This window comes from Eumetopias jubatus, unplaced genomic scaffold (genome assembly GCF_037043125.1).
Source record: "Eumetopias jubatus isolate StellerSeaLion01/CBP00866 unplaced genomic scaffold, mEumJub1_p1.0 scaffold_13, whole genome shotgun sequence".
Taxonomy (NCBI): Eukaryota; Metazoa; Chordata; class Mammalia; order Carnivora; family Otariidae; genus Eumetopias; species Eumetopias jubatus.
Window position 1 is genome coordinate 99,396,786 of NW_028274819.1, and position 27,643 is coordinate 99,424,428.

General features: G+C 53.6%; 2 protein-coding genes across 3 annotated transcripts in view; one reads left to right on the top strand and one right to left on the bottom strand.

Moving 5' to 3' along the window:
• The window catches only part of SMIM35 (small integral membrane protein 35), a 57,717-nt gene extending 50,703 nt beyond the window's left edge, over positions 1–7,014 (top strand). Inside the window, exons 6-9 of the mRNA XM_088017516.1 lie at positions 421–537; positions 1,505–1,538; positions 2,201–2,333; positions 2,991–7,014. Coding sequence (XP_087873642.1) covers positions 421–537; positions 1,505–1,538; positions 2,201–2,300 — 251 coding nt within the window. The 3' untranslated portion in view covers positions 2,301–2,333; positions 2,991–7,014. The remainder of the gene's footprint in view (positions 1–420; positions 538–1,504; positions 1,539–2,200; positions 2,334–2,990) is intronic.
• Positions 7,015–12,850: 5,836 nt separating this feature from the next.
• Positions 12,851–27,137, bottom strand: IL10RA (interleukin 10 receptor subunit alpha). 2 transcript variants are annotated; one of them, XM_028105901.2, is made up of 7 exons: positions 26,962–27,137; positions 24,801–24,915; positions 24,023–24,207; positions 22,954–23,123; positions 21,958–22,108; positions 20,479–20,600; positions 12,851–17,162 (listed from the first exon to the last, which is right to left on the bottom strand). In XM_028105901.2, the coding sequence occupies exons 1-7, from the start codon at positions 27,026–27,028 to the stop codon at positions 16,245–16,247; spliced, it is 1,728 nt and encodes a 575-aa protein (XP_027961702.1). In that variant the 5' UTR covers positions 27,029–27,137; the 3' UTR covers positions 12,851–16,244. The 2 variants fall into 2 exon arrangements, with proteins under 2 accessions (XP_027961702.1, XP_027961700.1); XM_028105899.2 differs by having other exon boundaries at positions 24,801–24,921.
• Between the last annotated feature and the right edge of the window lie 506 nt (positions 27,138–27,643).

A 27,643-nucleotide genomic window follows, 5' to 3' on the forward strand; every position in this document is an offset into this window, starting at 1 on the left:
ATGCGGTCCAGGGGCTTTGTGGGGAGGGTACTGAGGATCTTCTGGTCTCTGCTCTTGGGGCCTCCAGGCTGCCCTTCTTGACCACCGAGCGAGGCTGAGGCGAGACCTCCTGGGCTCTTCCCCCAAACTGCAGTGCCTTTTCCAATAAGTAGAAGGCCTGTGGCTTTAGGAGGCCCTCCCATTTCCATACTATCTCTGTGGTCAAGAACTATTACATTGGATAAACAAACTGACTCTAAAAACTCGGGTATCAGACTGCTCTCTCAGTGTGACTTGGCTCGACTAGCTAGCTCAGATCACGATTCCTAGGGGAGCCCTCATGTTGATGGCAGTGAGGAGGGAGGGGGGAGACTTGGAACAAGGTGGAGAGCTCTGAGAGGGCCACAGGCAGCTGACGGAGGGGGCCGTGTGTCTCTGCAGGTGAGGACTCCTTCCGCACCCTGGGCCTGATCCTCGGCGTGGGGCTCTCACTGCTGCTCATGTCCGTCCTGGGCTACAGCCTGGCCAAGTGGTACCAGCGCGGGTACTGCTGGGAGGGTGAGTGAGCGCCAAAGCCCGGCAGCCCAGCCCTGGCCTGTTCCTCCTCTCCTGTAGCGGTCGGCGAGGCCGGGTGGGGCTGCACACTCTTCAGCATGGCATCATGCAAAAATACTTCCTGTGGCAGCTGCAGTGGTTGAAGACTTGGGTGGGGGTGGGGTACCGGGCCTTCACTGAAGGCGTGAGGGCTCCTCCTACCCAGCCAGAGGCTGTCTCTCTCTTCCCTGAGAGCCCACCAGTGTCTATCCCCAAGGCCTGTGTGGGCCTCGAGGCCAGGGGCGCCAGGCTAGACTGGGGCCCCCCACTCTGGCTCCTTGTGCATCTCTCCCCCTGCCTGTGGGTTCAGCTTCTGCTTCCCTGGGAGTCTCCCAGCCCTGAGCCGTATCTGCGCTTCCCACGGGACCCCGGGGAGCTGGGCGGGCATGCTGGCATCCCCGGAGGCAGAGAGCATGTCTCAGACCTGCACTTGGCTTCCACAGCTTCCACGAATGTTTGCTGAGCACCTACTATGTGCCAGTGGACTTTTGCCTAATAGGATTTTCTTTAAAATTCCATGTAAGGTTGGAATTCTTAGTTTCTGTTTTTTATAGATGAAGCCGGAAGGCTGAGGTCACAGGGTTAGAGAGTGGTATAGCCTGGATTCAAGGCCAGGTCTGCTGCTTTTGGGCTCTAAGCTAGGACTGCCTCTTTCCCAGGGTAATCAGTACCCTTAAAGGGGGGATGCCTAGCTGCAGGAGTTGCCCCCAAAAAGCTGGTGGTTCTATCTGGGAAGATGGGGTACACCCCTGGGTGTGGGGCAGACAGCAGACAGTGCAGGAACTTGGGGCCCTCCGACAGCATCCTGAGGTCCAGCGCAGCCACCCTGCTCCTCCCAGATGGGGTGAAGGAGCACCAGATGTTCCTAGAAGCATGATGGGCAGGTCTTCCCTGGAGGTACTAACCCTCTGTTTTCTGATTATCTTTTTAGGGCCTAATTTTGTCTTCAACTTGTACCAGATCCGGTGAGTAGATTCAGAGCAGATCTGGGTGTGGTTAGGTATGGAGCCCAAACACGCTGTTTCTCTTCCTTGTCTCCTCCCCATGCCCCTAACCAAATAAGAGAAAAGGAAGGAGCTGGGGTCTATTTAGAAATTAGCATGAAAAAAAACTTGAACATGGACAGGATTATGTGAGACCCTGCTGATGGCGATCCTCTTATATTTGCCCCCCGGCAGGGACCAACCATTCATTCGTCATCTACTCATCATTTATTCAGGAAGGATCTATTGTTGCAGGTGTTGTGGTGCTAGTTTCTAGGAGGTACAATGAGCACTGTCTCTGTCTTCAAGCATTTCACTGTCTGTGGTGGACACGGGCCTGACTACAAATAACATAATCTTGGGCACAATGTGGTGTCAAAAGAGAGGAGCAAGTGGAGACCGCCAGGGATTTACAGAGTGGGGGTCAGGAAGGGCTCCTGCGGTAAGCCGTCTTGTCCACTCGCTGCCCTGGGGCAGGTCCGCTCTTCATCTGGCCCCGAGACATGGGCCAGCTCCTGTTCTGGAAGATGAGTCAGTTGAGGACTCATCGCCAGGTGTTCTTCCCATGCTCTGGTCTAGGGAGTTGGGCTCCCAAGGAGAGGCCAGGTTCTCAGCCACCCAGATGATTGGATCATCTTTCTCAGGAACCTGAAGGAGCTGGAGGTGGGTCCACCCTTCACCATCAGTGGCCATGTCAGCAGTTCTGATGGCGGCTATGGGAAGTTCTCCGACAAGCTAGTCTGATGGGGGAGTGTTAGGCTCTGGAGCTCCGGAGAGGTGAGTGGAAAGTTGGTGAGCTGCTGAGTAAATCTGATGTCCTAGTCAGGTCCTCGGATGGTGCAGGCACCTAAGCCTAGCACCAAGGACTGTTCGGAACCCAAGAGATGGTTCGGTTCAAACCCCCCTTCCCCTCACTGCTGGGGGGGTGGGTCCGTGGGAGATGATCTCAGGTGTCAAGGCTGAGGGTCATGCTGTCCTCACCACCTGCTGGCTGCTCCTTTCCATCTGGGCACCCAATCCACATCCTGCCTTTCTTTCCTGGGGACGTTCTATTTCTAGTCAGGTAGCAGCTTCTAGAGTCGAGCTTTCTATCTCAACTCTTTGCTCTGAGTTGAAGGTTCTAGATGGCCAGTCTGTCCAAGAAGCATCACTCTAGAGTGTCACTTCTGCACTGAAGGCCCGGGAGCCATCCCTGCTTTGTGGCCGGCTGACCCTTGGGTCACACGTTCCTTCCCCCTGCCTTCAAGCCTACGCCCTTCCCCATGGCAGTTGCTTTTTCCCATCCACTTTCTCCCTCCAGCAATCCCTCATGGACCCCCAGTTTCTCTCTGAGCTTCTCCTCTGGCCTGGGAGAAGCCTTGCCAGATGCAGTGGTTTAGAGGAATCCTTTTCAGGCCTCATTTCTTTGCTGTTCTCCCTTTGCTTTTTCTGCAGGAGGAGGCTCCTGGTGCAGCACCTGCCCCTCCCAGACTCCCTGGGCTTCGTTCACCCTCCGGGGTCTTCAAGGCCAGGCCTGGTCCCTTGTTGTGGACGATGAGGAATCACACTGGGTGAGCCACAGGCCTGCAGCAGGAGAACCCCCAGGAGGGGTCTGGGCTCTGGACAGAGTCTGGTAGAGTAGCAGTGGCTTTCTCCTACAAACAAAAAGGCGGGCATTGCCCAGGAGTAGAGACTGGTTCCCAGGGGGCCCCTGAGCCTGTGGAGGGGTTCCGGGTATCTTGGAGAGCAAAGGCCTCCCAGCTCAGCCCAGTGTGGGCAAGGCCTGCATACCCACAGGGGAGCTCTCCACGGGGCATCCCCAGACACTTCCCCTCAAAGGGCGGACTCCAGGGGCCGGAAAACCAGTCATATTTTCAATAGGCAAAGTCAAGTGGGAGCAGACGTGATTCCAGATGCTGTTTTTAACCTTCCTACCAGAAGCCAACTTCCCCTAAGAGCTGAAGACTAAGCTCTGCCCTGCCCCACTCTGTGCTTCTTTCTGGTTCTTTCAATCTCCCCACACCCCTGTTTACCACCTGGCTCTGTTTTCCCTGCTGCTGATCAGCCTCCGTGCCTCCCAGGCCATTTGGAGGTCAGTGCTTAAAACAGTCTAGAAACACGGATCTTATTTTCTAGGCTTCTGCAATGCGTGGGTAGGGGCTGGGGGCACAGAGCTCAGTCTCCCTGTGTTCTGCATTTCCTGTGCCAGGCTTGCCCTGCGGTGGGGAGGGCAGACCAGAAATGGTGTGAGTTGGGGAGGGACCCAGGCTAGGCTAAAAAAAAAACAACTAGCTAATGCACAAATGTAGCATCATGAACCAAATGTCGGTTGGGGGACAGCAGGACCATTTGCCTTGTGAGTCATAGCTCTTTCCTCTGGTCTGCCCTGCTGGACCAGAGGTGGCGTCCACACCCGGATGTTGTCTTAGTAGCCCCTTAATGCAGAGTCGTGCCAGCCAGCGAGACTGTGTTCCCGGGCAGCTGTGGATGGAGGAGGGCCTGGTGGGGACCCAGCCCCGGCTGAAAACCTGCAGTTAGAACTGCGTGTCCCAGCAACTAGGCCAATAAGACTCAGGAGCCCAGGACAGTGAGAGGCGAGGAGGAGAGAAGTCATATTATTTGTCTTCCTATCCTTGCTTCCCTGGGGCCTAGTTTCTTTCTTGCTTTGGGTTCTAGCCAGTTACAAAGGAAGGAAGGAAGGGAGAGGAGAGGAGAGGAGCTGAGCCTTACCAGCCCCTATCCCCTCACTTCCTGCCAGGAACTGGGGGACCATTCTTCCAGCGGAGCCAAGCTCTGGCTTAATAAACCAAACGTCTAAATTTGGAGGTCTTCGTCTGGGCCCCAGTGTTTCTATCTCTGAGTTGGTGAGGGTGGGGCAGAGCCCCCTGTAGTTCGGATCACTCCCTTTCTTGAAGGCTTTATTGGGAGAGCAGCGAGGAGGGGGGATGGGCTGACTTTGACGTCCTTCTTTGGATTTCAGGGCTGAGGGCTGGGCCCCATTCCTTAACCCATGGGGTGTCTAGCTTCAGCAAAACTCTCCACGATGCTCTGCCCAGTGTGGATCCTGGGGCTGCAGTCCATAGGAGGCTGCCCCAGGTCCCTGAATGTGCTCAGGACTCCGAGACCTTGGGCAGACTTGAAAGGATGGGGCCCAGGGCCCAGGTGGTCCCACCTCAGGTTTGGTGGCTTCAGGTAGGGACACAGGGACAGCTGCTGAGGGCTGGGAGAACGGAGGGTATTTCCCATCCTCGGGAGCGGAACCGAGACTGGGCTACTTCCTCTTTTAGGGTCCTCTGACGTATTCCCTGTCCCCTGTGCCTCCTTCTTGTTTTCCTGACTTCCGCACTTGGTCCTGCTGGCTAACACAGCGTTGCCCTTCACCCCAGACCTCCTCCGAGGATGCAACAGGTTTTCGTTGAGAGCCCAAAAGTGGCAGCTTCCAGCTTGTTCGCAAATGATTAGGGAGCAGGTGCCTGGAGATCTGGCCGCGGGTCTGGTTGGGCTGGGCGCTGACACCCACGGCCATGCCAGCGCCTTGCCTGGAACCTCCCTCCCCTCTTAGCTGTTCTTCTTTCCCCCTGGCCCCAAGAGCCAGGGGGCAGTCCAGAGAGCCAGCACTTCTCTCGGCTGGCCACTCCCGGTCCCTCTGCCACCCTGTTCCTCTTTAGTGTCTTTGCCGGGGCTTCCCAGAATGCCTTTGCCCTCCCCGCCAACCCCTCCGAGCCACAGCTAGTCTCCGGGGTTGGCTCCCGTGTCCCCTTCCCTGTGCTTTCCTCAGGACTCCAGACCCGCTGCCACTCATCTGAACCTGATGGCAAATGGCCATGATTCTCCCGTTTGTGCCCCTCCACCCCCCGCTCCCCTGTGAGCCCTTTGTGGGCAGGGTATGTCCCGTAGGTCCTCGGTAACTGCTAAACATAGAGCATGTAGGAGGTACTCAATAGACGCCTGCTGAGTGCAGTAGAAACACCCACTGTGGCTCTGGAAGGCTGCCTTGTCCTGGAGAAAGAGCCCCGGCGACCTAAGAAGGAGCAGGCACTGCTTGCACAACACACAGTTTACGGAGAACACATTATTTTCACGCACGTTACTGTGGCTTGAACCTTGGGGCAACCTTGTGACGTGGGGCATCGTACTGGCTGCATATTGTGTCTGGCGAGAGGGAGGCTCAGAGAAGTAGCATGCTTTGCCTAAGGCTGCACAGCCACTGACTGCACTGGAGCCTGAGTAGAGTGTGAGGCCTCACAGATGCAGCCTGACCACAGGCTTAGTGGGATGAGGGTGGAACGCTGGAGAATACGGTCTGGTCTTGACCTGCCCTGCCATGCTGTGTGGCCATGGGCTAGTCATTCACCACCATGGGCATATATTTTAGCCCGAGGGATCGGACTACTTCTCCAAGGCTCCTCTCTTTTACCTGAAGGAGAAAAAGGATCTTCTCTGTTTGTTTGTATTTTTCTTTTTTAAGATTTTATTTATTTGAGAGAGAAAGAAAGAAACACAAGCAGGGTGAGGGGCAGAGGGAGAAGCAGAAGCCCCACTGAGCAGGGAGCCCGACAAAGGGCTGGATCCCAGGACCCTGAGATCATGACCCGAGCCGAAGGCAGACGCTTGACTGACTGAGCCACCCAGGCGCCCCTGTACTTTTTTTAAATCTCTGTATTCTCAGTGTCTAACAGAGGACCTGGAACATAGTAGGTGTTCACTAAACAAAAGATCCAAGTACAAAGTATAGTGATAACTTTCTGACTTAGGAGGTGACAGGTGACCACTGCAGTTCCTTTAAACTCTGATGGTCTAGGATCTGAACTATTCCTCAGCCTTTCTTTGACTTTAGATAAATCTAACCAGCATCTAAGACCGGACCATTCCCAACCAAACCCTTCTTTACCAGCAAACCGATGTTTGCTGAGCACGTATTAGAGTGCAGGGCAGGGGCTCCGTATGCAGTCTCTCTTCATCCTCACAGGGAAGGAACAGAGGATCAGGGTCCAGTGAAATGATTTGCTGAAGGCCAGGCAAAGGCAAGAATGTATTTTCTTTGTAATGGTTTGTCAGCCACTTATAGCCTCTGTCCAAGTTCACAGCTTCCCTGAGCTCCCTGGCCCCCAAGGAAGCAGGCCCCTCCCGCTGACCTCTAATCTCTTTTCCGTGTCCCCTGGTCTGGTGAGAACAGCTCTATCCTCAGCTCTGAGCTTCTTGCTGGTCCATTTCATAGTCTTTTATTTTTTTTTATACCTCCTTTGGCCTCCAAATTGTCAAATTCTGCCTCTTCTTTATGCCAGCTCAATTTTCACTTCCCCAGGGAGACTTCCTTAAGACTGATGGATCTTGGGCGCCTGGGTGGCTCAGTTGGTTAAGCAGCTGCCTTCGGCTCAGGTCATGATCTCAGGGTCCTGGGATCGAGCCCTGCATCGGGCTCCCTGCTCGGCGGGAAGCCTGCTTCTCCCTTTCCCACTCCCCCTGCTTGTGTTCCCTCTCTCACTGTCTCTCTCTCTGTCAAATAAATAAATAAAATCTTGAAAAGAAAAAAAAGACTGATGATCTTGTTGTCTTCTCACTTTTTTTTAAGATTTTATTGGTTTATTTGAGAGAGGGAGAGAGGAGAGCACAAGCAGGGGGAGGGGCAGGGCAGAGAGAGAGGGAGAAGCAGGGTCCCCACTGAGCAAGGACCCCCCCCCAATGTGGGGCTCGATCCCAGGACCCTGGGATCATGACCCAAGCCGAAGGCAGACGCCTCACTGAACCACTCAGTTGCCCTGTTGTCTTCTCACTTTTAATTACAAATACTCTCTGGCTCCCATAGCTGAATTATTGATTATTCCCTTGTATCCATTCAGTCATTCATTCATGCAGCTTCTGTAATATGCCAGGAACTGCTAGGCACTGTGGGGGCATCCAGTCTCTCTTGAGATTAACCATGCTCCCTCCTGTTTGATGGGTACTTTCTTCAGGCAAAATTCAGGTCTTCTGCCTTTTCCCAGTTCTCTGCGGTAGTGTATATGGCTCTGGCCATAGCCAGGAGTCTCAGGAAATTATGTTGACTATTTCTCAGTCTCTTCAGGGAACTTGGGCTTTGCTTTATCCCTGGTCCAGTCTTGGTTGCTCTGAAAACCGAGGCTTTTGATTTTCTCTGCCCATCCTCAATCGTGTGCATCCCTGTGGCCATCATCAGATACAGATCTGGACACAGAGCAAGCACACAGAGACAGTGACTTTCTGTTTAAAGTCTACCTTAAGGAATGGTCAGACCCAGGAAGAGGCTGGGCGGTGAGTGGGGGGCTGTGCTCCCATGTAGTAATCTTGCCTCATGCTGGTGACCGTGCAGGGGCCAGCGCGTCTGTGGTGCCCTCTCTCTGCCCCAGGGGTCCAAGAACCTCAAAGTGGGAGCACATAGGCATATCATTACTGTGTTTAAAAAACTGCTTAGTGATCAAAAGCTGTCTAGAAGCAGATTTAAGCAGATCTGGTACAAAACAGGAAGCCAGTGGCCTGGTGAATTCTCACATTTGGGGACCAGAAGTGAAAATGTTCTGTCTGCCCAGAGTAGCAACAGGCCAACAAAACAACAGGTGGGGCGGCGCTGGAGGCCACGGCCTTGGTGGGGTCCCTGTTGCCTGGATTTTTACCTACAGAGCCATGGGGGTTGTCTTCCCCTCCCCCAACACCTTAGGATAAGGTTTTTCATATATAAGCAGGGAGCCATTAGGAAGGAGATGGGTGGAAAAATGTTTGGAGCCCCACGTTCCGTGGTAGCCCCAGTAGCTGGTGGGGCCCAGGTGCCTTGTTGGGTAAGGCTGCCATTGGACTTGAGGACACCGAGTTCCCTTCCAGCTGTGAGGCTGATGCAGAGCGTGGGTGACTTCAGTTCCCACAGGGCTGGGGGAGGGGCGCGGTGGAGGAGGTAGCGGAGACACCTGTGCCTGTGTGCGTGCGCGCGCATGCTGCAGGCTTGTAACCCACGGAGAAGGATCTGTTATTGCCTGCTATATTCCCAGAGGGCCTGCCCATGGCAGATGCTCAATGAATGTCTGCTAAAGGAGTGAATGACTGCTGAATATTTTCACGGTCCTTTGCCTTGCTTCCTGACCACATCCCCTTGCTCTAGGCTTCGTTTGGTCTATAGCCCCGAGTCCCTACAATACCTAAGAGCTATAGGGTAAATACCACAGGGAAAGAAATAATCGTGGTATAATACAACTAAGCTAAGATGGCAGGCCTGAAGATAAAATTTAAGTCAAATTTATGGTCAGCCTGCTTTCTTTTGAGCTCAGTCTAATGTCTCCCAAGGAACCACCCAGCTTCAAGCTACCATTGCCAAGCCTTGCCATGGTCATGTTTGGATAACCTTCTTCTTCAACCCCTTTCATATGCTTTTCCTTGTGAGAAAATCCATTCGTTCATGCATTCATTCTCCATTGCATTTACCGAGCACCTCTACTGTTAGGCATCGGTTGGGTGTGAAGGATACAGGGATACGGAAGTGAGTCAGGGAATTTTCCCCTCTCTAGAGCTCACAGTGGAATAAGCATACATTCAGCGACCACAGGCTCTCCAGGGCGTTCAAGAGACAATCAGACTGAAGAGTACTTTCTGCATTTGGCTGGGAAGACTGAGGCCCAGAGTTGATAGGACATGACTGAGCTGAGAACCCACCTCTCCCAAGTTCCGGGCCACCCCAGTGCTGTTTCCACTCCATGGGTCTGTTGCCTCTTCCTCTTTGCCAGTGGGGCATCTCCAGACCAACAGCTTTGAGGGGGGAGCCTATCTCTGGACTTGTCCATTAGTCTGAGCGCCTGGTGGACACTCTGTCACTTGAGGGGATGTGCCTTCAGTGCGTCCTGCCACTCAGGCCTGCTAGACTACCTGGGTCTTCTTGTTGCCCCAGGTTTGAATGGCAGGCTCAGATCTTATCATCTCTCAAGTTTGGGGAGAGTCTCCCAACCTCACTTAGCATAATTTAATAAATCTCACTTCACTCCTTTAAGTTCAGTCCAAAAAAAATGTGCATTGAACCCCCTAGGTGGGTCACATGCCCCTGTGGCCCCTGGGAACATCTCCCTCACAGCACGAACAACAGCAGGTGTCTCAGTGCCCCACCTCGCACTCTCAGCTCCAACCCTGATTCCAGACAGTTCTGAATGGGCTCCCACTTTGTGCTGACAAATCTTGTCTCCAGTGCTCACTGCACATCACTTGCTAACCACCCCGGCTCATTGTGTTCTTGGTGGGCGGGGCCCACGCAGCCCTGTGCACCAGCAGTCTGAGAGTGTCTAACACCTCTGGGGGAAGCCTCAGCCAGCTCAGAAGCTGCTGGATCAGGGCTTCTCCTGTCAGTGTTCAGGGGACCATTGGAAGAGGCCTCTACCTGCTCCAGGGATCAAGGCCCAGTTGCTCCCAGCATGACCAGCTTGATAACATATCCTTGTTTTGGCTTTTTCTTCTCCTGGTTTCTCACTCTTGTTCCCTGGGATCACCTTCCAAATAAGCCACCTACCCACAACTCCTTGAATCAGGTTCTTGCTTCTGGGGGGACAGTCTAGGCTAAGACCGCACTTACCACCTAACATTGTAAGCTTATCTTTATTCATTTATTTACTTGCTCATTCATGCAGCAAATACAAACCATCTACTGTGTGCTCCTGGTTGTGGGACTGTAGGAGTGAGCAAAAGAGAGAGAGTATTCATAGATCTTCCACTTTATTTGGAGAGCGAGGCAAGAGCAAAAAAAACAAATATGTCCTATAACTTCAGATAATAAGTGCTCTGATGGAAAAAAGCTAGGGGTAGGGAGGGAATGGAGATGGGGAGGATACTTAAATAGGATGGTCAGCAAAGACCTCCCCCAGGAGGCTGCGTTTGAGGAGACACTTGAATAAATGACCTGAGGTGGAAATGAGCTTGAAGCAGGGTGGGCAAGGGGGAGAGTGCAGGAGGTGGTGTGTGCTGGGGGGTGGGCAGGTACTAAGTCGATGGGACTCTGCCTCTCATTTGGACCAGGAGCAAAGGAGAGGGCTTTCAGCTGGGGAATAACATGACCTGAATTGTATTTTATAAAGATCACGCTGGCTGCTGTAGTGGACTAAGCATACTATACGAATCACATGCTATTAGACCATGGCAGCAGGTGTGGAAGCAGAGGGTCAGTAAGGGGACGGTCAGCAGCATCCTGGTGGCATTTAAAGGCGTGGACTGGGTGAGACCATCTAGGGGCAGTGGGGAGAAGGGTAGAGTTTAACAGACATCAGATCATCAAGTTCTTCTCTAAAGGAGTGACCTTCACACGTCAGTGTGCATGGGGGTCACTTGTACCTGATCACCTGTAACCAGTTTACTGAAGCAGGACCCTGGGAATTAGCATTCATAGCTTCCTGGCCTTGAGGAGACGCTCAGGAAGAGAAGCACCCCTCAGATGATTCTGATGCAGGTGGTCCTTTGCGAACTGCCCTTGGGGACAGGTAGGTGGGAGTGTCGGGCAGTGGAGGGCAGGGAATACTGGCAGGGTCACGGTGACCAGGCCGCAGGATCCTCAGGAATGTTTCTCTTCTCTCCAAGGCCATCATGAGGCCCTGACCTCTGTCGACTCCGCCTTCCCTGTGTTGGTAGATCTATATGGGTGTGGCACCCTATACCCAGACCTTCGCCAATCATGTACCAGTCTGCTCCGGAGCTTACCAGCTCTACAGCTCAGCCGCACCTTTGGGATGGGCTGCAGCACTAATGAGGCTCCTGGCTGGGGTCTGCAGGATGGGTGCCGAGCACAGGCACGGCCCCTGTCGCTCTACAGGGAGGGTAGCCTGCTTTTCCTCGAGGCCGGGGGGGGGGGGGGGTCAACAGGTGAGTATTGTCACTGCAGGTGGGCGGCAGGGGGCGTGGCCGTCGCCAGATCCGTGTGCTCATTTCCACACGCAGGTGTGAGCTCTCCCATCTGGTGGGTCAGCGTGAGCACATCTGAACCCCCCCAGCTCTGAGCCCTCCCCTGTTGCCAGGCCTGCCTCACCAATTGCCAGAGGACTTTTTCCTTAGGTGACTTGTCATAGGGAGCCAGAACTCACCAACACGACGTCTCCCTTCCATGTGCGTGTTTCACTTTCCTCCAGCTCCACGTTCGAGTGGGATCAGTGCCTCTTTCACTGAAGCCCGCTATGGAGTCTTCCCAGCGCTCTCTGCAGAATGCCTTTTGATTCTGTCACCTGCTCTCCATTCCCGCTGTCCCTGCTCAGTATTGTCATTGGATCGGATTACCGATTAAGCCTGTTGTGGACTGAATGTTTGTGTCCCTTCCAAATTCGTATGTTGAAGCCTGGACTCCTAATGCGATGGTATCAGGAGGTGGGGCCTCTGGGAGGCTATTAGGGGTTAGATGAGGTCATGAGGGCAGGGTCCCCATGATGTGATGAGAGTCCCTATAGGAAGAGGAAGACGGGTGCCTGCGTGGCTCAGCTGGTTGGGTGGCCAGCTCTTGGTCTCAGCTCAGGTCATGATCTTGGGGTCCTGGGATCGAGCCTTGCATCGGGGCTCCTTGCTTGGTGGGGAGCCTGTTTAGGGATTCTCTCTCCCTCTCCCCCTTCCCCCTGCTCAAGGGCGTGCTGTCTCTCTCAAATAAATAATCATAAAAAAAAAGGGAAGAGAGACCAGGGTGCTTGCCTAGCTGGAGCTCTCTCTCTTTACTCCTCCTCCTCTCTTCTCCCCCTCTCCCCCTCCCCTCTTCCTCCCATGAGGACAAAGGAGAAGGGGGCCTCTGCAAGCCAGAAAGAGAGCCCTCACCAAGAACCAAATTGGCTGACACCTTGATCTTGGACTTGCAGCCTCCAGAACGATGAGAAATGTGTCTTGTCAATGGTATTTTGTTATGGCAGCCCGGGCAAACTAAGACAGCTTTCTCTTCACAGTTTCTCTGCGTCTTGTCTCCGTTCCTTGTTTTCCCATCTTAGTTCCTTTCATGGCACTCACCGCTGATTGTAAAGATGTATCTGCTAGTCTGTTAGCTTCATAGCCAGATAGCCCCCTCCATGGAGCCGCATCTCTTTTGTTCCCTCTGGACCCAGGCGTGGGCACTTAAAAATGTTTCTTGAAGAAATGAAGAAATGCTGACTACATGCACCTCCAACCAGGTCTCCCTACATCCTGCCTCGTCCCGTCTGACTCACGCCTTATGCTTTGGCCGGGGTTATCTTTGTAAAACACTAAATCCAATGACCCAACCTTTCCTTGTCAGAGTGTTTATTGGGTCCAAACCCACCCCCCTCCCCGGCCCAGTCGAATGTTTACGGGAGCTAGGTAAACTTAAGATCAAGCTGATAGGAAAGGTGCTGTGAATCATTAATAAAGATGCATTTAATTTCAAATTGTGGATGTGCTTTAAAAGTAACCCTGAAACCCGTGAGCACTACAGGAAATGGATGAGTCATGCCTCCCACTACCTGGTGTCCTCTAGGTTGGGGCTACATAAAGTCAGCCCTCGCCGCCTGAACCTGCCTCTCATGACCACCACCAGCATGCTGTCCCCGGCGGACATGGCCTGCGGCGCCCCTGTCTCCACCGTCCCCACGCAGGGCTCCGAGAGCTCCTACTCAGCAGGGCAGTGAGCCCCCTCCGTGACCGTGTGTATTCTGGGATAGTGTGTTGTGTGCCTTGCAGGGGGTAGAGATCTTCAGGGAAGACAAGGCAGACTCTTTGATACAGCTATTTAGAAAGCTGGGAAAACACAGTTCAATAGAAATTTCCTCTTCAGTCAACGTTGATCCATTTCCCCTCTCCCCTTACTAAGAGGAAGTTCCGTTAGCTCATAGAAACCCAGAATCACACATTCCTCAGCCTGGAAAAGCCCTCGAGGGAGATTACTCAGTTTAAGAACAAACGGCCTTCTGTGGGGCACTTGAATCCAATTCCCAAGAAGCCGGTGAGCGGTGAGTGTCTCAGCACCACCTGCAGGAAGGACTCTGTTTCCCCCACAAGCCCGGACTGGGCCGGGCAGGAGACCCAGCACAAACTCCTGTTCATGCTTCCTGAGGGAAGCAGGCGAGGCCTGCAGCAGAGCCCACATCCTCGGACTCCGTTCTCCCAGCTGCTCTGTGTTTGCTTTCTTGCTGGCCCCAGTTGCTGATTCCTCTTATTCTTTCCATCTTCGTATTCACCTCTCTGCTGCTGTCCATCCAACGTGCCTCGAGGGCCTTTTCCTGGGGGTAGAGGCCACCTCCGACACTCATTTCCAGGAGACCCCACACCTCTTAACCAATAGGACAGGGAGGCTTCCAGGGCAAATCAGTTTGATCGGTTCCAAATGGTGTGATATTAGTCAAGTTCTCTGAAGGTGATAGGATCGGTGCTTCCCAGAACTGGTTATTTCCTCAGAGTGAAATGGGGAGAAGCATCGTTGGAGATGACACAGAGGAACGGGGATGAGGTGTCCCCATTCACCTCCTCGGGGATCCAGAATGGGACAAAGCGCAAAGTGCATTGGAGACTCTGGCCAGGGCCCTGAGTTTGCTCCATCCGCAGGGCTGAGCTTGGGGAGAGACTCAAACCCACGTGTGGCTTTTCGTGGAAAGAGCAGGCTGCTCTCAGAATCAAATGCAGATGACTTCCGCCCTTATGAGAAGCACCCCTGGGACGCACCTCCATGTCGAGAGGGGCAGGTGACAGAGCTCCAGGGAGGTCTGGTCTCTTTTCCAGCTGTCCGGACGCCACATTCAAAACACTGTTATCCATACCCATTACATACTTCATGTTAGCGTGAGGACTCCTGTGTCTGTCTGACTTGAGCCCGAGTCTTCGTTCCTGCTAAAGCGACATCACACATCTTACTTGTTATCAACCTCAATTATCAACAACTTGACGCTTCCACCAGTCACCGTTTCTGATCAGAAATTTGACTGGTTTCACATGATTCCTGAGGTCCTGACAATTTATTGAAATAAAAAAACATGCATCTCTGATTTACAGAGCCTTGCGTGCAAGGTACATTCAGATCCACCGCCTTGGTGGAGCCTCACACCCCTGTCCATTGAACATGTCAGGCGTGGCTTTCTAGATTTACAGACGAAGAAACCGAGACCCTTCAGTTTACAGATGAGGAGATGCAAGAAACAATGGAGTCAGAACTAGAACCTCCAGGTTCTTGAAATACTCAGAATCCTTGCACTGTACCATGCTGTTTCTTCAATAAATAAGTGAACAAAATAAATAAACTTTCAAGGGAACCCTGAGGAATCTTCCTGCAAACTCAAGTTTCGAGAGGGAGTTCAGTTATCAGACTGGCACATCAGAGCTTCTTGGTAGGATGTGGTGGGGGAGTCAGGGGTTGTTCTGGGTGGATTTCCTGAGCTGGAGTGTCTCTTCTCAGAATGCCACAGAGAAATGCAGGGCCGAGTGGTGACCCGGAAGGGGGCGGGGCGGGCAGACCCCAGGCCTGTCATTCCCCCCAGCTTCCTTGCCCATGGACTGTAAACTTGCTTTGAAGATAGAATCCAAACGGACTATGGGGAGGCAGGGCCCATACCTGTCCCCTTCTGGGCCCAGGATCGAGTAGTCCTCTTAGCATGATACCACAGACTTCTGCTAAATCTGTTAATTCCCAGCATGCAAAAGAAGCTGGCTCTGTGCAGATATAGGTTCTGCAGACAACTTCCTCCCAGCCTAGGGTCACACCAGGCTGGGGACGTCACCCCTGATGCCAGCTTGGTTACCATCCAGCATGGAAGACCCACTGGAGACTGAGTCACTATTCCACATATGCTATCAGAGGATAACAGGGTCTCTGAGAAGTGGCTTGGCCCAAGCTCTCACAGCTGGACACTGAGAGAGCATGGGTTGGAGCCCAGTGCCGTGTCCTGTGGGTCTGTAGCTGGATACTAGCAGTAAACACTAGCGTAGGTCCCAACCCTGACCCTCTGGGGAGGGTGAGCTGGTGCCTGAGCCCAGAGACCACCTGAAGTGTTGAGTTTTGCCCAATACAAAGAACCGTGGCTCCTCTGGTAGCGTCAGCAAGATGGTGGGGGCAACAGGATGGAGGTAGTGAGTGGCTCGGCCACAGGGGCGTCATCCCCTGGTGGCTCTATAGAGCCGTGGCATCTGACTGATGGTGGCAGACTGACTGACAGGGACAGATACATCTTAAGATCTTCCGTGACAAGCTCCCTGCCTGGGAGGACTGCCAGCCGGGAAGCTTCTTCCTATGACCATCCCAGGCTGACCAGCTCTGACCATCCCAGAGATCAAACTTGGCCTCTGCTCCCTCCTTTGTCCTCCCAGAAATGACCCCTTCAGGGAAATCCGCGCCCCGCACCCCCCGCCAGTTCTCCATCCGGCTGGAGGCCCTGGCACTTGGCTGGTCTAGGGGGGAGGGCTGGGTCCTTACTGACTGCAGCTTGGGCCTCCCCACAATTCCAGAAAACCAGTGATTCCCCAGAGCAAATAATCTGTTACAGCACAGGAAGAGCCCGGAGGAGGGAGATCTCCGCCCGGCCCTTCCTGGCTCTGCCGAGTCTTTGGAGCCCTCCAGCAGCCCAGGCCGACGCCACCCATACAGCCTGCAGTAGTTTAGCAGGACAGTCTCTCTCTGCCCTGGGCCCCTTAGCCAGCCCTGCTGGGCCTGGCAAGGGCTGGCCCCACTGGGCTTGCCAATGAGGGCTCACACTGGCCTCATGCGTCACTTCTGATCCCGGGGGGCCCTCGTGGCTGAAATCAAAAGCAGCCCCTTAGCCTGAGTCACTCATTGGAGTGGAGGCTGGAGATCAGTGGCAGGGTGACCAGGTTTGAGTCAAAACTGCCCAGGAGACCACCTGGGGCTGCCACACGGTCCATAGGGGCAAGATCACGGGCCAAGCTCCAGTCAGATGCTCCTAGGTCAGCACAGCTGGTCAAGCCCAGGAGAGACCATTCCTCCGTTGGCTGGTCCCACTGTACAGTTGAGGTCCCCGAGGGAGTGACAGTCATTCCTGGGTCCTGTTTCAAATAGCCCTTGGCCAGCACTGGTAGAGGCCAGCCTGCCTCGGCATCCAGGCACATCCTGAACCTGGGGCCAAGGCTATCTGTCGAGGAGGGCTCTTCCTCCAGGCAGCCTGTCTTGGCTGCTTTCTCCTCTGCGCATCTGGTCTGCTTCAGGTAGCCCCGGAATGCTACTGAGGCTGGGTCTTCTTCCTCAGGCTCCTCAGGCCCGGGGGCATTGACAGGGCCCAAGGCGGAGCCACCCTGCCCGTCCCCAGGCTGCCCCTCAGAGTTTTGGACTAGGCCGATGCCACTGTCATCCTGGCCGGGGCTGCTGTCCCTGACCTGCCGCTCCCAGCTGGGGCCAGTGCTGGGACTCAGGCCGGGCTCCTGCAGGCAGATCCCGCTGTCCGTGCTGCTGCTGCTGCCGCTGCTGCCCTCCAGCTCCAGGGGCGCCCCCTTGCCTGCGGTGCCCCCAGCCTGGGGGTGGGGGGCAGGGAGGAGGAACTGGAGCTCTTCATTTTGCAGGGATGGCTTGGCACTGCCAAAGCCACTGTCTGTGCTGCCGTGCAGTTCCGAGTTCTTCAGCTCTGGGGACACTTGGGGGAAGGCCTCCTCGTCCAGGGGATGGATGGCGTCCTGGGGCTCGGGACAGGGAAGCTGGCTGACAAAGCTGGAGGCCTGGGGCTTCTCGAAGACCTGGAGAGAAGAGGGCAGAGTGAGAGAAGCGAGGGTTACCTGCGGGAACCCTCTCCAGCGTTGCAGGTTTGGCCCTGGGGCCAGGGGGCGGGCTCGAGAAGGTTCTGCTCTAACCGAGGAGCCCACAGAGCCACTTGCCCTTTTTGTTTCATTTCAGAATCGACCTTTCCTCTTAGTGCGATTCTGAGTTTGGCTCAGGCCTGCACGCTTGCAGCCCAGATGGAACGGCAGGCAGAACGGGAGCTGGCCGGGAACGGTATATGTTCTCAGCCCCAGCACAGTCCTTTCCAAACCTGAGAGCAAGCTGGACTCATCTAGATAGATCTAGAAGTGTGTTTCAAACTTCTTTAGACTATGATCCCAAATAAGAAATGTGTTCCATGATTGCCTGTATATGGATACCCTATAAACTGAAAGCAGTTTCACGAGAGAATACTTTTTACTAGCTGGGTCCCGTGATCTACACTCCTCCTCTCTCCTGTTCTAGTCTGTCCTACCCTGTCCCATCCTGTCCCCTCCATTATCCTCGCTTGTCCATTTCATTTTTTAAAATGCTGGATGTGAGACACCAAATTAACTTCTCCAAAGTTCACCAAATTAAGTGACTTGCGCAAATACAGGGTGGCTGCCACGTGGGGCAATGGAACGAGCACAGAACTAGCAGCAGGGGAGGAGCTGCTCCCCACAACCTGCCTGGAGTCCCAGGGAAAGTCACTTAATCCCTCTCCCACTAGCTGTTCCGTCTCAGCCACACTGGGGTTCTTCCTGCTCATGCATCAGCTCAGTGCTCTCAGGGCCTTTGCACATGCTATGCCCTGTGGTTAGGAACACTTCTCTCAGCGCCTTCTCTGGCTGTGTCGTTTTAACATTCGGGTCTCAGCTCAGATGTTTCTCTCCAGAGAGGCCTTCCCGATCATCCTGGCTAAGGCAGTGCTGCGACACTCTCTACATTCACCTCCTTTACTTCTTCCTGGCACTTGGTTCCTGAAATTTTTAAATTTATTTTCTGCCTCCCACCACAACCTGCTCTCTAGCCACACTTACTCCCCACACCCAGCAGAATATAAGCTTCTTGAGGACAGGAGCTGTCTAGTTTTTTGTCTGCCACTCTGTTCCAACTGAGCTGGCACATAGGAGGCTCTCTTAAAGTTCGTTGACCGACTTACTGACTCACTGAGCACACCTGCCCTCATTCCCTTTGTAAGTTTGGACTTGAATGCAACTCTAAATTAGTTGAGTTCCTATGAATATCACACAGGTTGGTGATTAAGGATAATCTGTTTCTAGAGCCAGACTGCATGGTTCAAATCCCAGCTCTGCCTTGTATCAGCCGTGTCGCCTTGGCTGAATTATTTGCCCTCTTTGTGCTTTAGTTCCTCGCCTATAAAACAGAAATAGTGACAGTACCAGCCTCCTCATGTTGTAGTTAATGCATGGCAAGTGCTTAGAACAGTGCCTGGTACAAAGAAAGCACTCGGTAAATATTGGGCAAATTGAATTTTACTCTCCAATCTAAGGAGAGAATCGAACTTCAGAGAAGTGAAATGACTTGCACAAAGTCACAGCGGCAGAGAACAAACCTGCGATTTGTACTCCACTGTCCTGATCTGAAATCCCCATTTGTCCAAAGAGCAGATCAGAACAGCGCATGAGTGGGAATAAGCATATGAATGTGAAAGTGCTCTGTGCACTCGAAGTTATTCATGAAGTTAGTAATGACCACCATCATTAGGTGAAGGCAACTGGGCTGCATTTATCTTGAGAAGGAAAACATTCTCAAGGAGAGCTCACTTCTGTGATCCAAATGGCACAGAGGAATGAAAACCCAGAGGCTGTGTTGTCTCCTTTGGCATTTTGCACCTGGGCCTATTTCCCTGGCTTGCACTAGAAGTAATAGATTCTACGCTGGCTGCCCTACCGGGCTGTAATCAAGCCCCTTGGGACCAAGGGCCGCATGAATCAGCTTCTTCCCGGACCACATGTGGCCTGTCGTTGGTGCTCAATAACTGTAGCTCAACGGCCACTTCACTGATCTCTTCCTAGATGCTCTGATGCCCACCGAGGAATCCCCGCTACAGACAGTTACCAGGACCAGCTTCCCCCACCCCTTTGCTTTGTCGTCATCCGTCCCTGAGGGCAGGCCCCATCCTGGTTCCAGGCCCTGCATATAGAACATGCTCAGAGCACTTGTTAAACAGGCCGATGCATACATGTTTGTGGAACGGAATCTCCCCAGAGCACAGAGAAGGGACAATGAGTTACACACTTCAGTTAGACACAGGAAGAACTTTTTAATCCTGTAAGGCTCTTCATCATACCACTCTAATCAGGGCACTGGAGCTAGGAACATAGTCCTTTGCTGCCAGACAAAGACCCTAATTAGGCCAGGTGGTCCCTTCTCTCCCCACATCCCCACTCCCTAGAGTTCTTACTCAACATAATTCCAGAGGGTGTCTCTCTCCTTATTTTCCTAGAAATCCTGGGATCCCTCTTGGGGGGGTAGCCCTCCCAACTGAAGGTCCTCCCCGATGGAGCCGGTCCTTCCCAGCAGAGCCCGTGGCCCTCACAGTGATGGCCACTGTGGGGGTGTGGCGGCAACCTCTGGAGCAGCCTGAATCCTAGGTGGGCCAGGCAGAGGTTTGGACATGCTGCTCAGTGCTGCGAGCTGCATTCTGGAGGCTGGCTTAGCACAAGTGCAGCAGTTGCCCGCACTGTGTGGCAAGAGGAAATGCCCTGGGAGGGGGGCAGAGACCCTGGCCGCCTCCACAACCCCTCCTCCCGGGCAGCACCCCTCATTCTGCTCCCTGCCACTCTGGCAGTAGCCCTAGGCCTGGGCTTCCAGCCCCGTGTTCTTCCTCTTCTGGAGCACTCATCATCACCAGCTGGCAGGGGTGGGAAAGACTGGGCTCTTCCTGACTTCTCCTGGCTCCCTGGCCCCCGTGCATGGGCAAAAAAAAAAAATCGCTCTCTGCCTCAGTTTCCTCCCTTGTAAAATGAGGATAATAACCCCACCTACTTCAGAGGTTACTGATGCACAGGGGCTGGCCCATGGCCAATTGTTAGTAAAGTGTAACAAAATGGCACGTGGGGGGTTGGGACTACTCAGTATGTGTCTTATCGGGGGCCCTTAGAAGGCAATGTTCTCAGCACTGGGCTTTGCATTTAAGCCCTCCCTCTGTCCCCACGATCCTTGATGAAGGGGCTTCCTGATAATGTCAGGGCTGAGGGAAGGGACTGTCTGGGAGGGAGCCCCGGTCTCCTGGAGTCCTGCTATGGTGAGGAAGGATGGGCCAGTGGCCTCCCCCCCGAGACTCACCAGGACGGTGGGCAGCTTCCTCCGGCGCCACACGTACAGATGGAGGGCCAGGCAGTAGGCCAGGGCTCCGCACAGAAGCAGGACGAAGGTGAAGAAGATGCTGAGGTTGGTTGTGGTGAAATCTGCAGGCCCAGAGAGATGTGTCTGTGACCTGGATCCCGGGAATCCACGGCCACTCTCAGGAGCCACTCAGTCAGTGGCCCCCGGTGACCCCCTCCAGGCCACAACCACATGCTTCTGGATCCTTGGAAATCCCTGCCTGGCCTTCCAGCCTCTGTCCTGAAGGGATTCCCTCACTAGACCCACCAACTCTGCCTCTAGCTCTGCACACAACTCACACCACAGCACGTGGAACGGGGGGCAGGATGGGACAGCAGGTAAGAATGGAGGCCTGGTGCCAGTCCCAGCTCCACCACTGACTCAGCCGCTCTGAGCCTCAGTTTCTCCATCTATAAAATGGGAAAAATAATAGTGCCTACCACATGATTGTGAAGTACACAGCACTGATCATCCACCACCTCCCTTAACTTATGTTACCTGATCCTTATAACAACCTTAGGAGGTGAGTACTGTGATCATCCCTATACAGAATAGGATCCTGGGGCCTAGAGAGTTTACGTAACTTACTCAAGATCATATACCTCGTAAGTGGTAAAGCTGAGATTTGAAGCCAGACCTGTCCACAAAACTTAGTTCTTCTACCAGTGAGTGAATGTTAAAAAAGCTCTTAAGGCTGCCTGACACAGGGATGGTGCCTTAATGAGAGTGCCTAAAATGAGAGTGAGGCTAAATGACAATGAACTTGTGAGTGTCCTTCATGAACTGAAATGTAGAAATATAGGGAGTCACTCTTGTCTTTGCTGGGCCTTGCTGGCCTGGCATGACTGGTTGGGGCATATGCTGCCCTGAATTGCTATTTACAGCTTCCTCTGGGCATGCCCTGTCTCCCCAGCCAGACGGTAAGATCCTCATGGACAAGACCATGGCCTTCACATCCCAGGGCCTCTCCCCTCCCTCCCCTCCCTCCCCTCCCCAGCACCGGCGGAGAGCCTGGCTTAGCAGCTCTGGCAGGGGTCAGCTCAGTTCCAATGGGGAGGGGAGACAAGGAGAAGGCGCTCTGTGCCCAGCCTCAAGAAAAGACAGAGGGATGTAACAACCAGGAACTACCACAGCTGACAGAGTGGGCCTGGGGCAGGGAGGGGTGGGGTAGCGGTTCTTGGGAAGCACAACTGTGCTCAAGCAGAACACCAGCACCGGCAGAATCAAGAGACCCGCTCTGCCACCATGCCCTAGAAAGCTGTTCAGACCCACAGAGCCTCAGGTCCCGCATCTCTAAAATGGGGACAATAGGAGCTTTCTCATAGGGCCCTATGGGGGAGTGCCCCTGGCCTCAGTGGTCCTCAACTGATGCTTTTTGGATTGTGTGAGGCCCTTCCTGCCTCCTGCCCCCCCAGACAGCAGCCCCAACCGCAGACTCACACTGCCGGGTGAGCACGACGCACTCCTCCTTGGACCATACCCCCTTGTTCAGTCGGGAGCTCAGAGATGGCTTCACCTTCACACAGAACTCTCCCAGATCTCCAGGGGGTGAGAGGCTGAAGTCTTCATGCTTCACCTTCTCCTTTGTGAACTGAAACAAAAACAGCAATAAACAAAATCTACCCTTGATTCATGGACCATGGAAGCTGAGAGTGGGCGAGCCATCAGAGATGCTCCAGGCCACCCCCTTCAGTGTCCTTTCCCTGACATGACAAACCCAGTATTATCAACGCAGCCCAAGATCTCTGTGATTAACATGACTTATTTTGTACAAAAAGAGAAAAGGAACATTTTATAGACACTGTGGGCCTTCCTAGAAGGGGCTGGCATCAAATGGTGGGAAGAGGATGGATCTGGCAGATTCCAGATCTCCCACTTGGGGTGTCCGTGGGCAATTACATAGCCTCTTGGAGCCACATTTTCCCATTTATAAAATGGAATAAAATATCCACCTGCCAGGGGATCAGGAATAATAGCTATTAAATGTCTTGCGTGGTGCCTGACACTAGTGGACCATGTCTTCCCTGCCACCTGGCAGGAGCATAGATTTTTTTTTAAAATTTTTTACTGTTATGTTAATCACCATACATTACATCATTAGCTTTTGATGTAGTGTTCCATGATTCATTGTTTGTGCATAACACCCAGTGCTCCATGCAGAACGTGCCCTCTTTGATACCCATCACCAGGCTAACCCATCCCCCCACCCCTCTCCCCTCTAGAACCCTCAGTTTGTTTTTCAGAGTGGCAGGAGCATAGATTTGAGGGCTGAGGTCATCTCAGCTCCCTCCCCTGCCCCACGCCCTCCCTCTTTACTCTGCCAGCAAAGTTCCCCAGGGGTGCACAGAAGGTACCGCCAGCCCCGCTGACAGGGAGGCCCAGGGAGCCCACTGCGTTACAAATACAGATGTCCTGTGGCCCTGGGGAGGCCCATACCGTGTAGTTCCCCGGCACCTTGCGAATCTGAATCTCATACTCGCGGAAGTGTTGGAAGATGCTTTCGTAAGTGTCGCCCGCAGGGGCTATCTTGGGCCTAGGGGGCTGGATCTTCCCGAGGATGATGCCATTGTGCACCTCTAGCTTCACGCTGCCAATCGTGAGAGTCACTGGTGGGGAGGCAAAATGATGAGGCCTGCAGGCTGGGGAGGGCCTGGGTGCCCTGCCCATGCCTGGCCTCTAGGGTCAAGCTTTACCCACCCTAAAACCTGGGCCACTGCTTTCTCAACCTGGCAGCACATAAAGACTTCCTGGGAAGTACCTTACAAATACAGATGCCCCGGGTCCACTCAAGACACAGTGAACTTGAATTTTTGAAGCTGGGCCCTGGACACATTGGTTTTTAAACACATTCCTCAGGTAATGTTTCTGTAGCCAGCTAAGCACTGGCCTGCAGGTAGGCATTTGGGAGCCAAATATCTTGAAGACCATTCGTTCTGACTCTGAATTTTGCAGAGCAGGCTCACCACACTCATATAGAGAGAGCATGGTCAATTCCAATTCATAGAATGGCAAAATCCCATCAAGTCTGGGGCTTACCCTTTTCTCTTATGTCTGCTGAGAGAGACCCCCAACCCTTCTTCAGTAGCATCTCCCTGCTTCAAAGCCTTACACCCTGATCACTGGGAGTTGGGCCCTAAGGACTGAGGACTGGATCCAATTCTGCCTACTGTTTCTTGCCCTGTGCTGAGTGCTTTTGGATTTACTTCCTCTTCCAGAACCCTACAAGAACACAGGTCTGGCCCTTGTGACTCAGCTGCTCCAAACCACCCCAAGACTTCTCTTTTGTAGGATAAACAACTCCAGTTCCCTTTTAAATCTTGAACAACTTGGCTATTTTCATCTAAATCTTCCCAAAAGTCCTGATTAGTTGTTTGGGCAACTAGGTCCTTACCCGGGAAGCCAGGCTGAATGGTGAGCTATGGGAACAGAGTCACATTCTAGACTAGAGTTTCTGGCAGGAGGGAACCCCCAAAGCCATCTTCTAGGCCCAGGGGAGGAAAAGCACCTTCATCCACGGAGAAGCGGGTGTTGGTGAAGGTCCAGTTGGAGTACTGGTTTCCATCCACCGTGCGGACCTTGGCTCGGTAGCCATTGTTGTGGTACAGGTCCAGGGTCACCATAGTGAGATCACAGAACGACACCTGGGTCTGGCTGCAGCTGGGGATGGACTTCCAGGGTTCTAGCCCATACCTGGGGAGATATCAGGTAAGGCACTGGTAGAAGAACTTGCGCTCAAACCTACCTCCTTTAAGAGGAAAGCAAGGGGCCCAGGAAGAGAGCTCCCATGAGGTACAGCCTGCAGCATATTTTCTCTGGTCCTGGGCATCTAACTGCAAGAGGATCTCTCTTGGTTCTGGGACTGCATACCAATTTCTCTTAGACTGGAATATCTAACAGATTTCCAACTCCTCCAGGAAGGCTTGCTACCCACCACAATACAACCTGATTTCTCAGGCTTTCTCCCAATTACATTTGCAGTCCGTTAGGGTTTCCTTGTTTTCCAATTATATTATGGATGCCTTTCTTGTTTCTCCAATAAGATGGAAAAAACTTGAGGGAAAAGGAAATACCTTGGCTTTCTCATCCCAGAGTTCCCTTTACACTGCTCAACACATATGGGGATCAATCAGTACTTGTCAACCAATTGATATATACCAGCATCCTTCCTGGTGTTACTTCAATAACAAGACAGCTATGTCTTCCTGTGCCAGGGAAGTGAAGGGGATGCGTGTGCCCCCTCCTGCACCCACCTCCCTCCTTTCTCCGTCCTCCCCTTTCCATACCTCAGAAGCTCTACTTCATAGTAGGTGCTGTTTGACGGTTTTGGGATGGGAGTCCAGTGGAGAACGTGGGAGAAAAATTCTGCTTCAAACCACACAGATAGAGGGCTGGGCAGATCTGTCCCTGGCGAGAAGAGTGTCAACATCAGAGCTCTCAGAGCCCTCCCCCAGCGATGAAGATGTCGATGGTGATGGTGGCCATAATCCTACCAGCTTCCATTTACTGACTACTTTACTGTGAGCTGGACTCTCTGCTAAGTACTTTACATATGTTCTTTCAGTTAATTCTCACAACCAGCCCTACAAGATAGATATTTATGGCCCTAATTTTACCGGAGAAGAAATAGGGGCTCAGAAAGGTTGAGTGACTTGCCCAAGGCCAAAGGAGCTAATAAGGGGCAGAGTGAATCCACATGTGTCTGATTCCAGAGCTAGTGTTGTATCCTTAGATCACTGTCTGTGATCAGAAACAGAAGTGGTGGCTAAGAAGAGCCAAGGGGAGTCTGATGTATCTCCGGAGAGAAGGTATGGGCTGAGAGCTAAGGTATGTCTGTCAGCAATGAGCTCTCGTCTCAGATGAGCTAGTCCCTGTCCTTGCTCCAGTGTCATCCCAGGGCTGGCCCCCATCCCATCCCTGGTCCCTACCCTGGCCCCAGCCTTGGCTCCAGCCCAAGGCCTCCTCTCTGGAGTTCTTGGGGGTACACAGATACCCTGCTTGTTGGCATCTGTCTGTTTCTCTTCACAGGTCTCCTGGGCAACCCCAAGCTGAATGCTTGCCCCATTCCCCCACGTCTAGAAGGGATGTAGGCTGGGTGAGGACAGACAGAACAAAGCAGGTCTGGTTCTAGATTGTGCTGACATTTCCACACAGAGCCAGCACCCTTGGCTCTGCGGTGAGATACTATATACCACTGTCTAACTCCCTCTCCTGCCCCCGCCCCCCATTCAACATGGAGCACTCCAACTTCAAGAGCCTCAAACTAACACTCGCCAGGGTGACTTGGGCAAATTACTTAACCTCACCAAACCTCTCATTTGTAAGAATGTAGTAAATACACGTACTCTAAGAGTCTTGCCAATCAAGTACAATGAGGTAGGTTAAGGCCAATAGCCAGTCTGTTCTCTCCTCCTCGATCCCTTCACCTCTCTCCATATGCCAGCCACGCAGGCTTCCTTTGTTCTCTAACTTCTTGCCATCTTTCTAGTAATGCTTCTTCTAGAATTGTCATTTGCACTTAGAAAGTACATCTCTCCTGTTTCTTGCTTGCTTTTTACACTATCTTTGATCCTCAAGGCTGTTTCAATTTCAAAACGTTAGACGGAAAGTGAGAAACGCAGCGGGTCTTTGCGGTGTTGGGGCTGCATATCCCCAACTCAGTTCTCGATCATGTGAATGGCTGACTGCAGGTTTTACTTTGTGTTTTGGTGTAGACGCAGTTTCAGTCCCTGCTCTCCCTGGCTCCACTCTCCGTGCCTCCACCTCCCTGCCCTGGCATTCTCTCTCCAGGCTTTATTCTTCTCTCTTGCAGAAACTTTCCAGGATAGCTGACTGGGTTAGAAGACTGAGCTAAGGGGTAGGAGGAGGGAGAGGGAGGCAGATGGCAGTCGGAGCACATTAGGGGCTAAAGAAGGAGCAGGAATGATCAGATGGAGCAACAGGTGATAGTAGGGGACAAGACCTGGGATGGGGGCGGGAATGGCATGGGGAAGAAGTAGGTTAAGGGGAGGGCTAAGGGGAAGGTGGAGTCAGATGGGGGATCAAAGTCATTCCCCAGAGGGGAAAGCATTCTTACCAGTTGAACTAGAACAACAAAAAAAGGCCAGGACTAAGTTTCTGATTCGCTTGGAGGTGGATAGAAGATAAAGTGGGGGTGCGTGGGTGGGTGTCACTGAACTTCTCTATCCACCCCCCCCATCAATTTCATGCTCTTCCAACTTCCACAATGGGGAGCCTGAGATCCAGGCTTGCCGGAATGAGGGAGCTTCTGGGATGGGGTAGACAATGGACGCCCCCCTCCCCAGAGGGACAGCCAGACGGGGTTCTCCGTGGAACGCACAACTTTAACGTAGGGGCGACGAAGAGCGCGAGTCGGGTGTGGACGCGCATCCAGCCCCGCCGGGCGGGCGCGGAGAGGGCAGGGCAGGGCCGGGCTGCGATCCTTACCGCGCGCGCAGGAGCCGAGGCGCAGGCTGAGGAGCACCTCCAGCAGCACTACCAGGCGCGGCAGCATCCTAGGCACGCCGCATCCTCCGGGGCGGGAGCCGGAGCGGGAGCCGAAGCCGGAGCAGGAGCGAGCTTGCGCGCCTCCAGCCGCGGCTCGGCGGGTCTGCCTCTGAAAGCCGGGGATGGCGGGCAGTCCCGCCCACGCCCCGCAAGGGCTGACGTCAAGGGGGCGGGGCCCTGAGAAGCCCCGCCCCCGAGGCCGAGCGTCCGCTTACGGGTGCGGGGCCGAGCGCCCACTGCCGAGCGCCGGCCACCCCACCCCGCGAATGGGGAGGATGCAGGGGCCCGGCGGGTGCCGGGCCGTCACGGGCCGGGGGCGGGGTTCTGACCAACCCCTCCCGGCTTCCAAGGCACCCACGCTGTGATCTCGTCAAAGAGGCCTGGGCAGGTGGGTGGCGGTGGTGCAGAAGGTGGGGTGCGGGTGTCAGAGCTGGTTTTGCCCGAGGAATAGGGTTGGGATTGGAGCTGTGGCCAAGGCCCGCCGCTAGCTCGGAGTTGGGGAAGGAGATTGTCCCAGGCGCTCAGGGAACAATGCTAGGACACGTGTGTGACTCTTGATGTTGCCCTAGTACCTCGGTGTGGGGCTCTGAGCCAAACCAACGGTAGAATAGGCAGTCCCATC

Bases quoted from the DNA above. Each gene is read 5' to 3' on its own strand.
- IL10RA (XM_028105899.2), bottom strand. From the start codon at position 27,028: ATGCTGCCGCGCCTGGTAGTGCTGCTGGAGGTGCTCCTCAGCCTGCGC. The intron at 24,208-24,800 runs GTATGGAAAGGG...ATATCTCCCCAG, and splicing joins TATGAAGTAGAGCTTCTGAG to GTATGGGCTAGAACCCTGGA. The intron at 20,601-21,957 runs GTGAGTCTGCGG...CTGGGCCTGCAG, and splicing joins CGTCGTGCTCACCCGGCAGT to ATTTCACCACAACCAACCTC.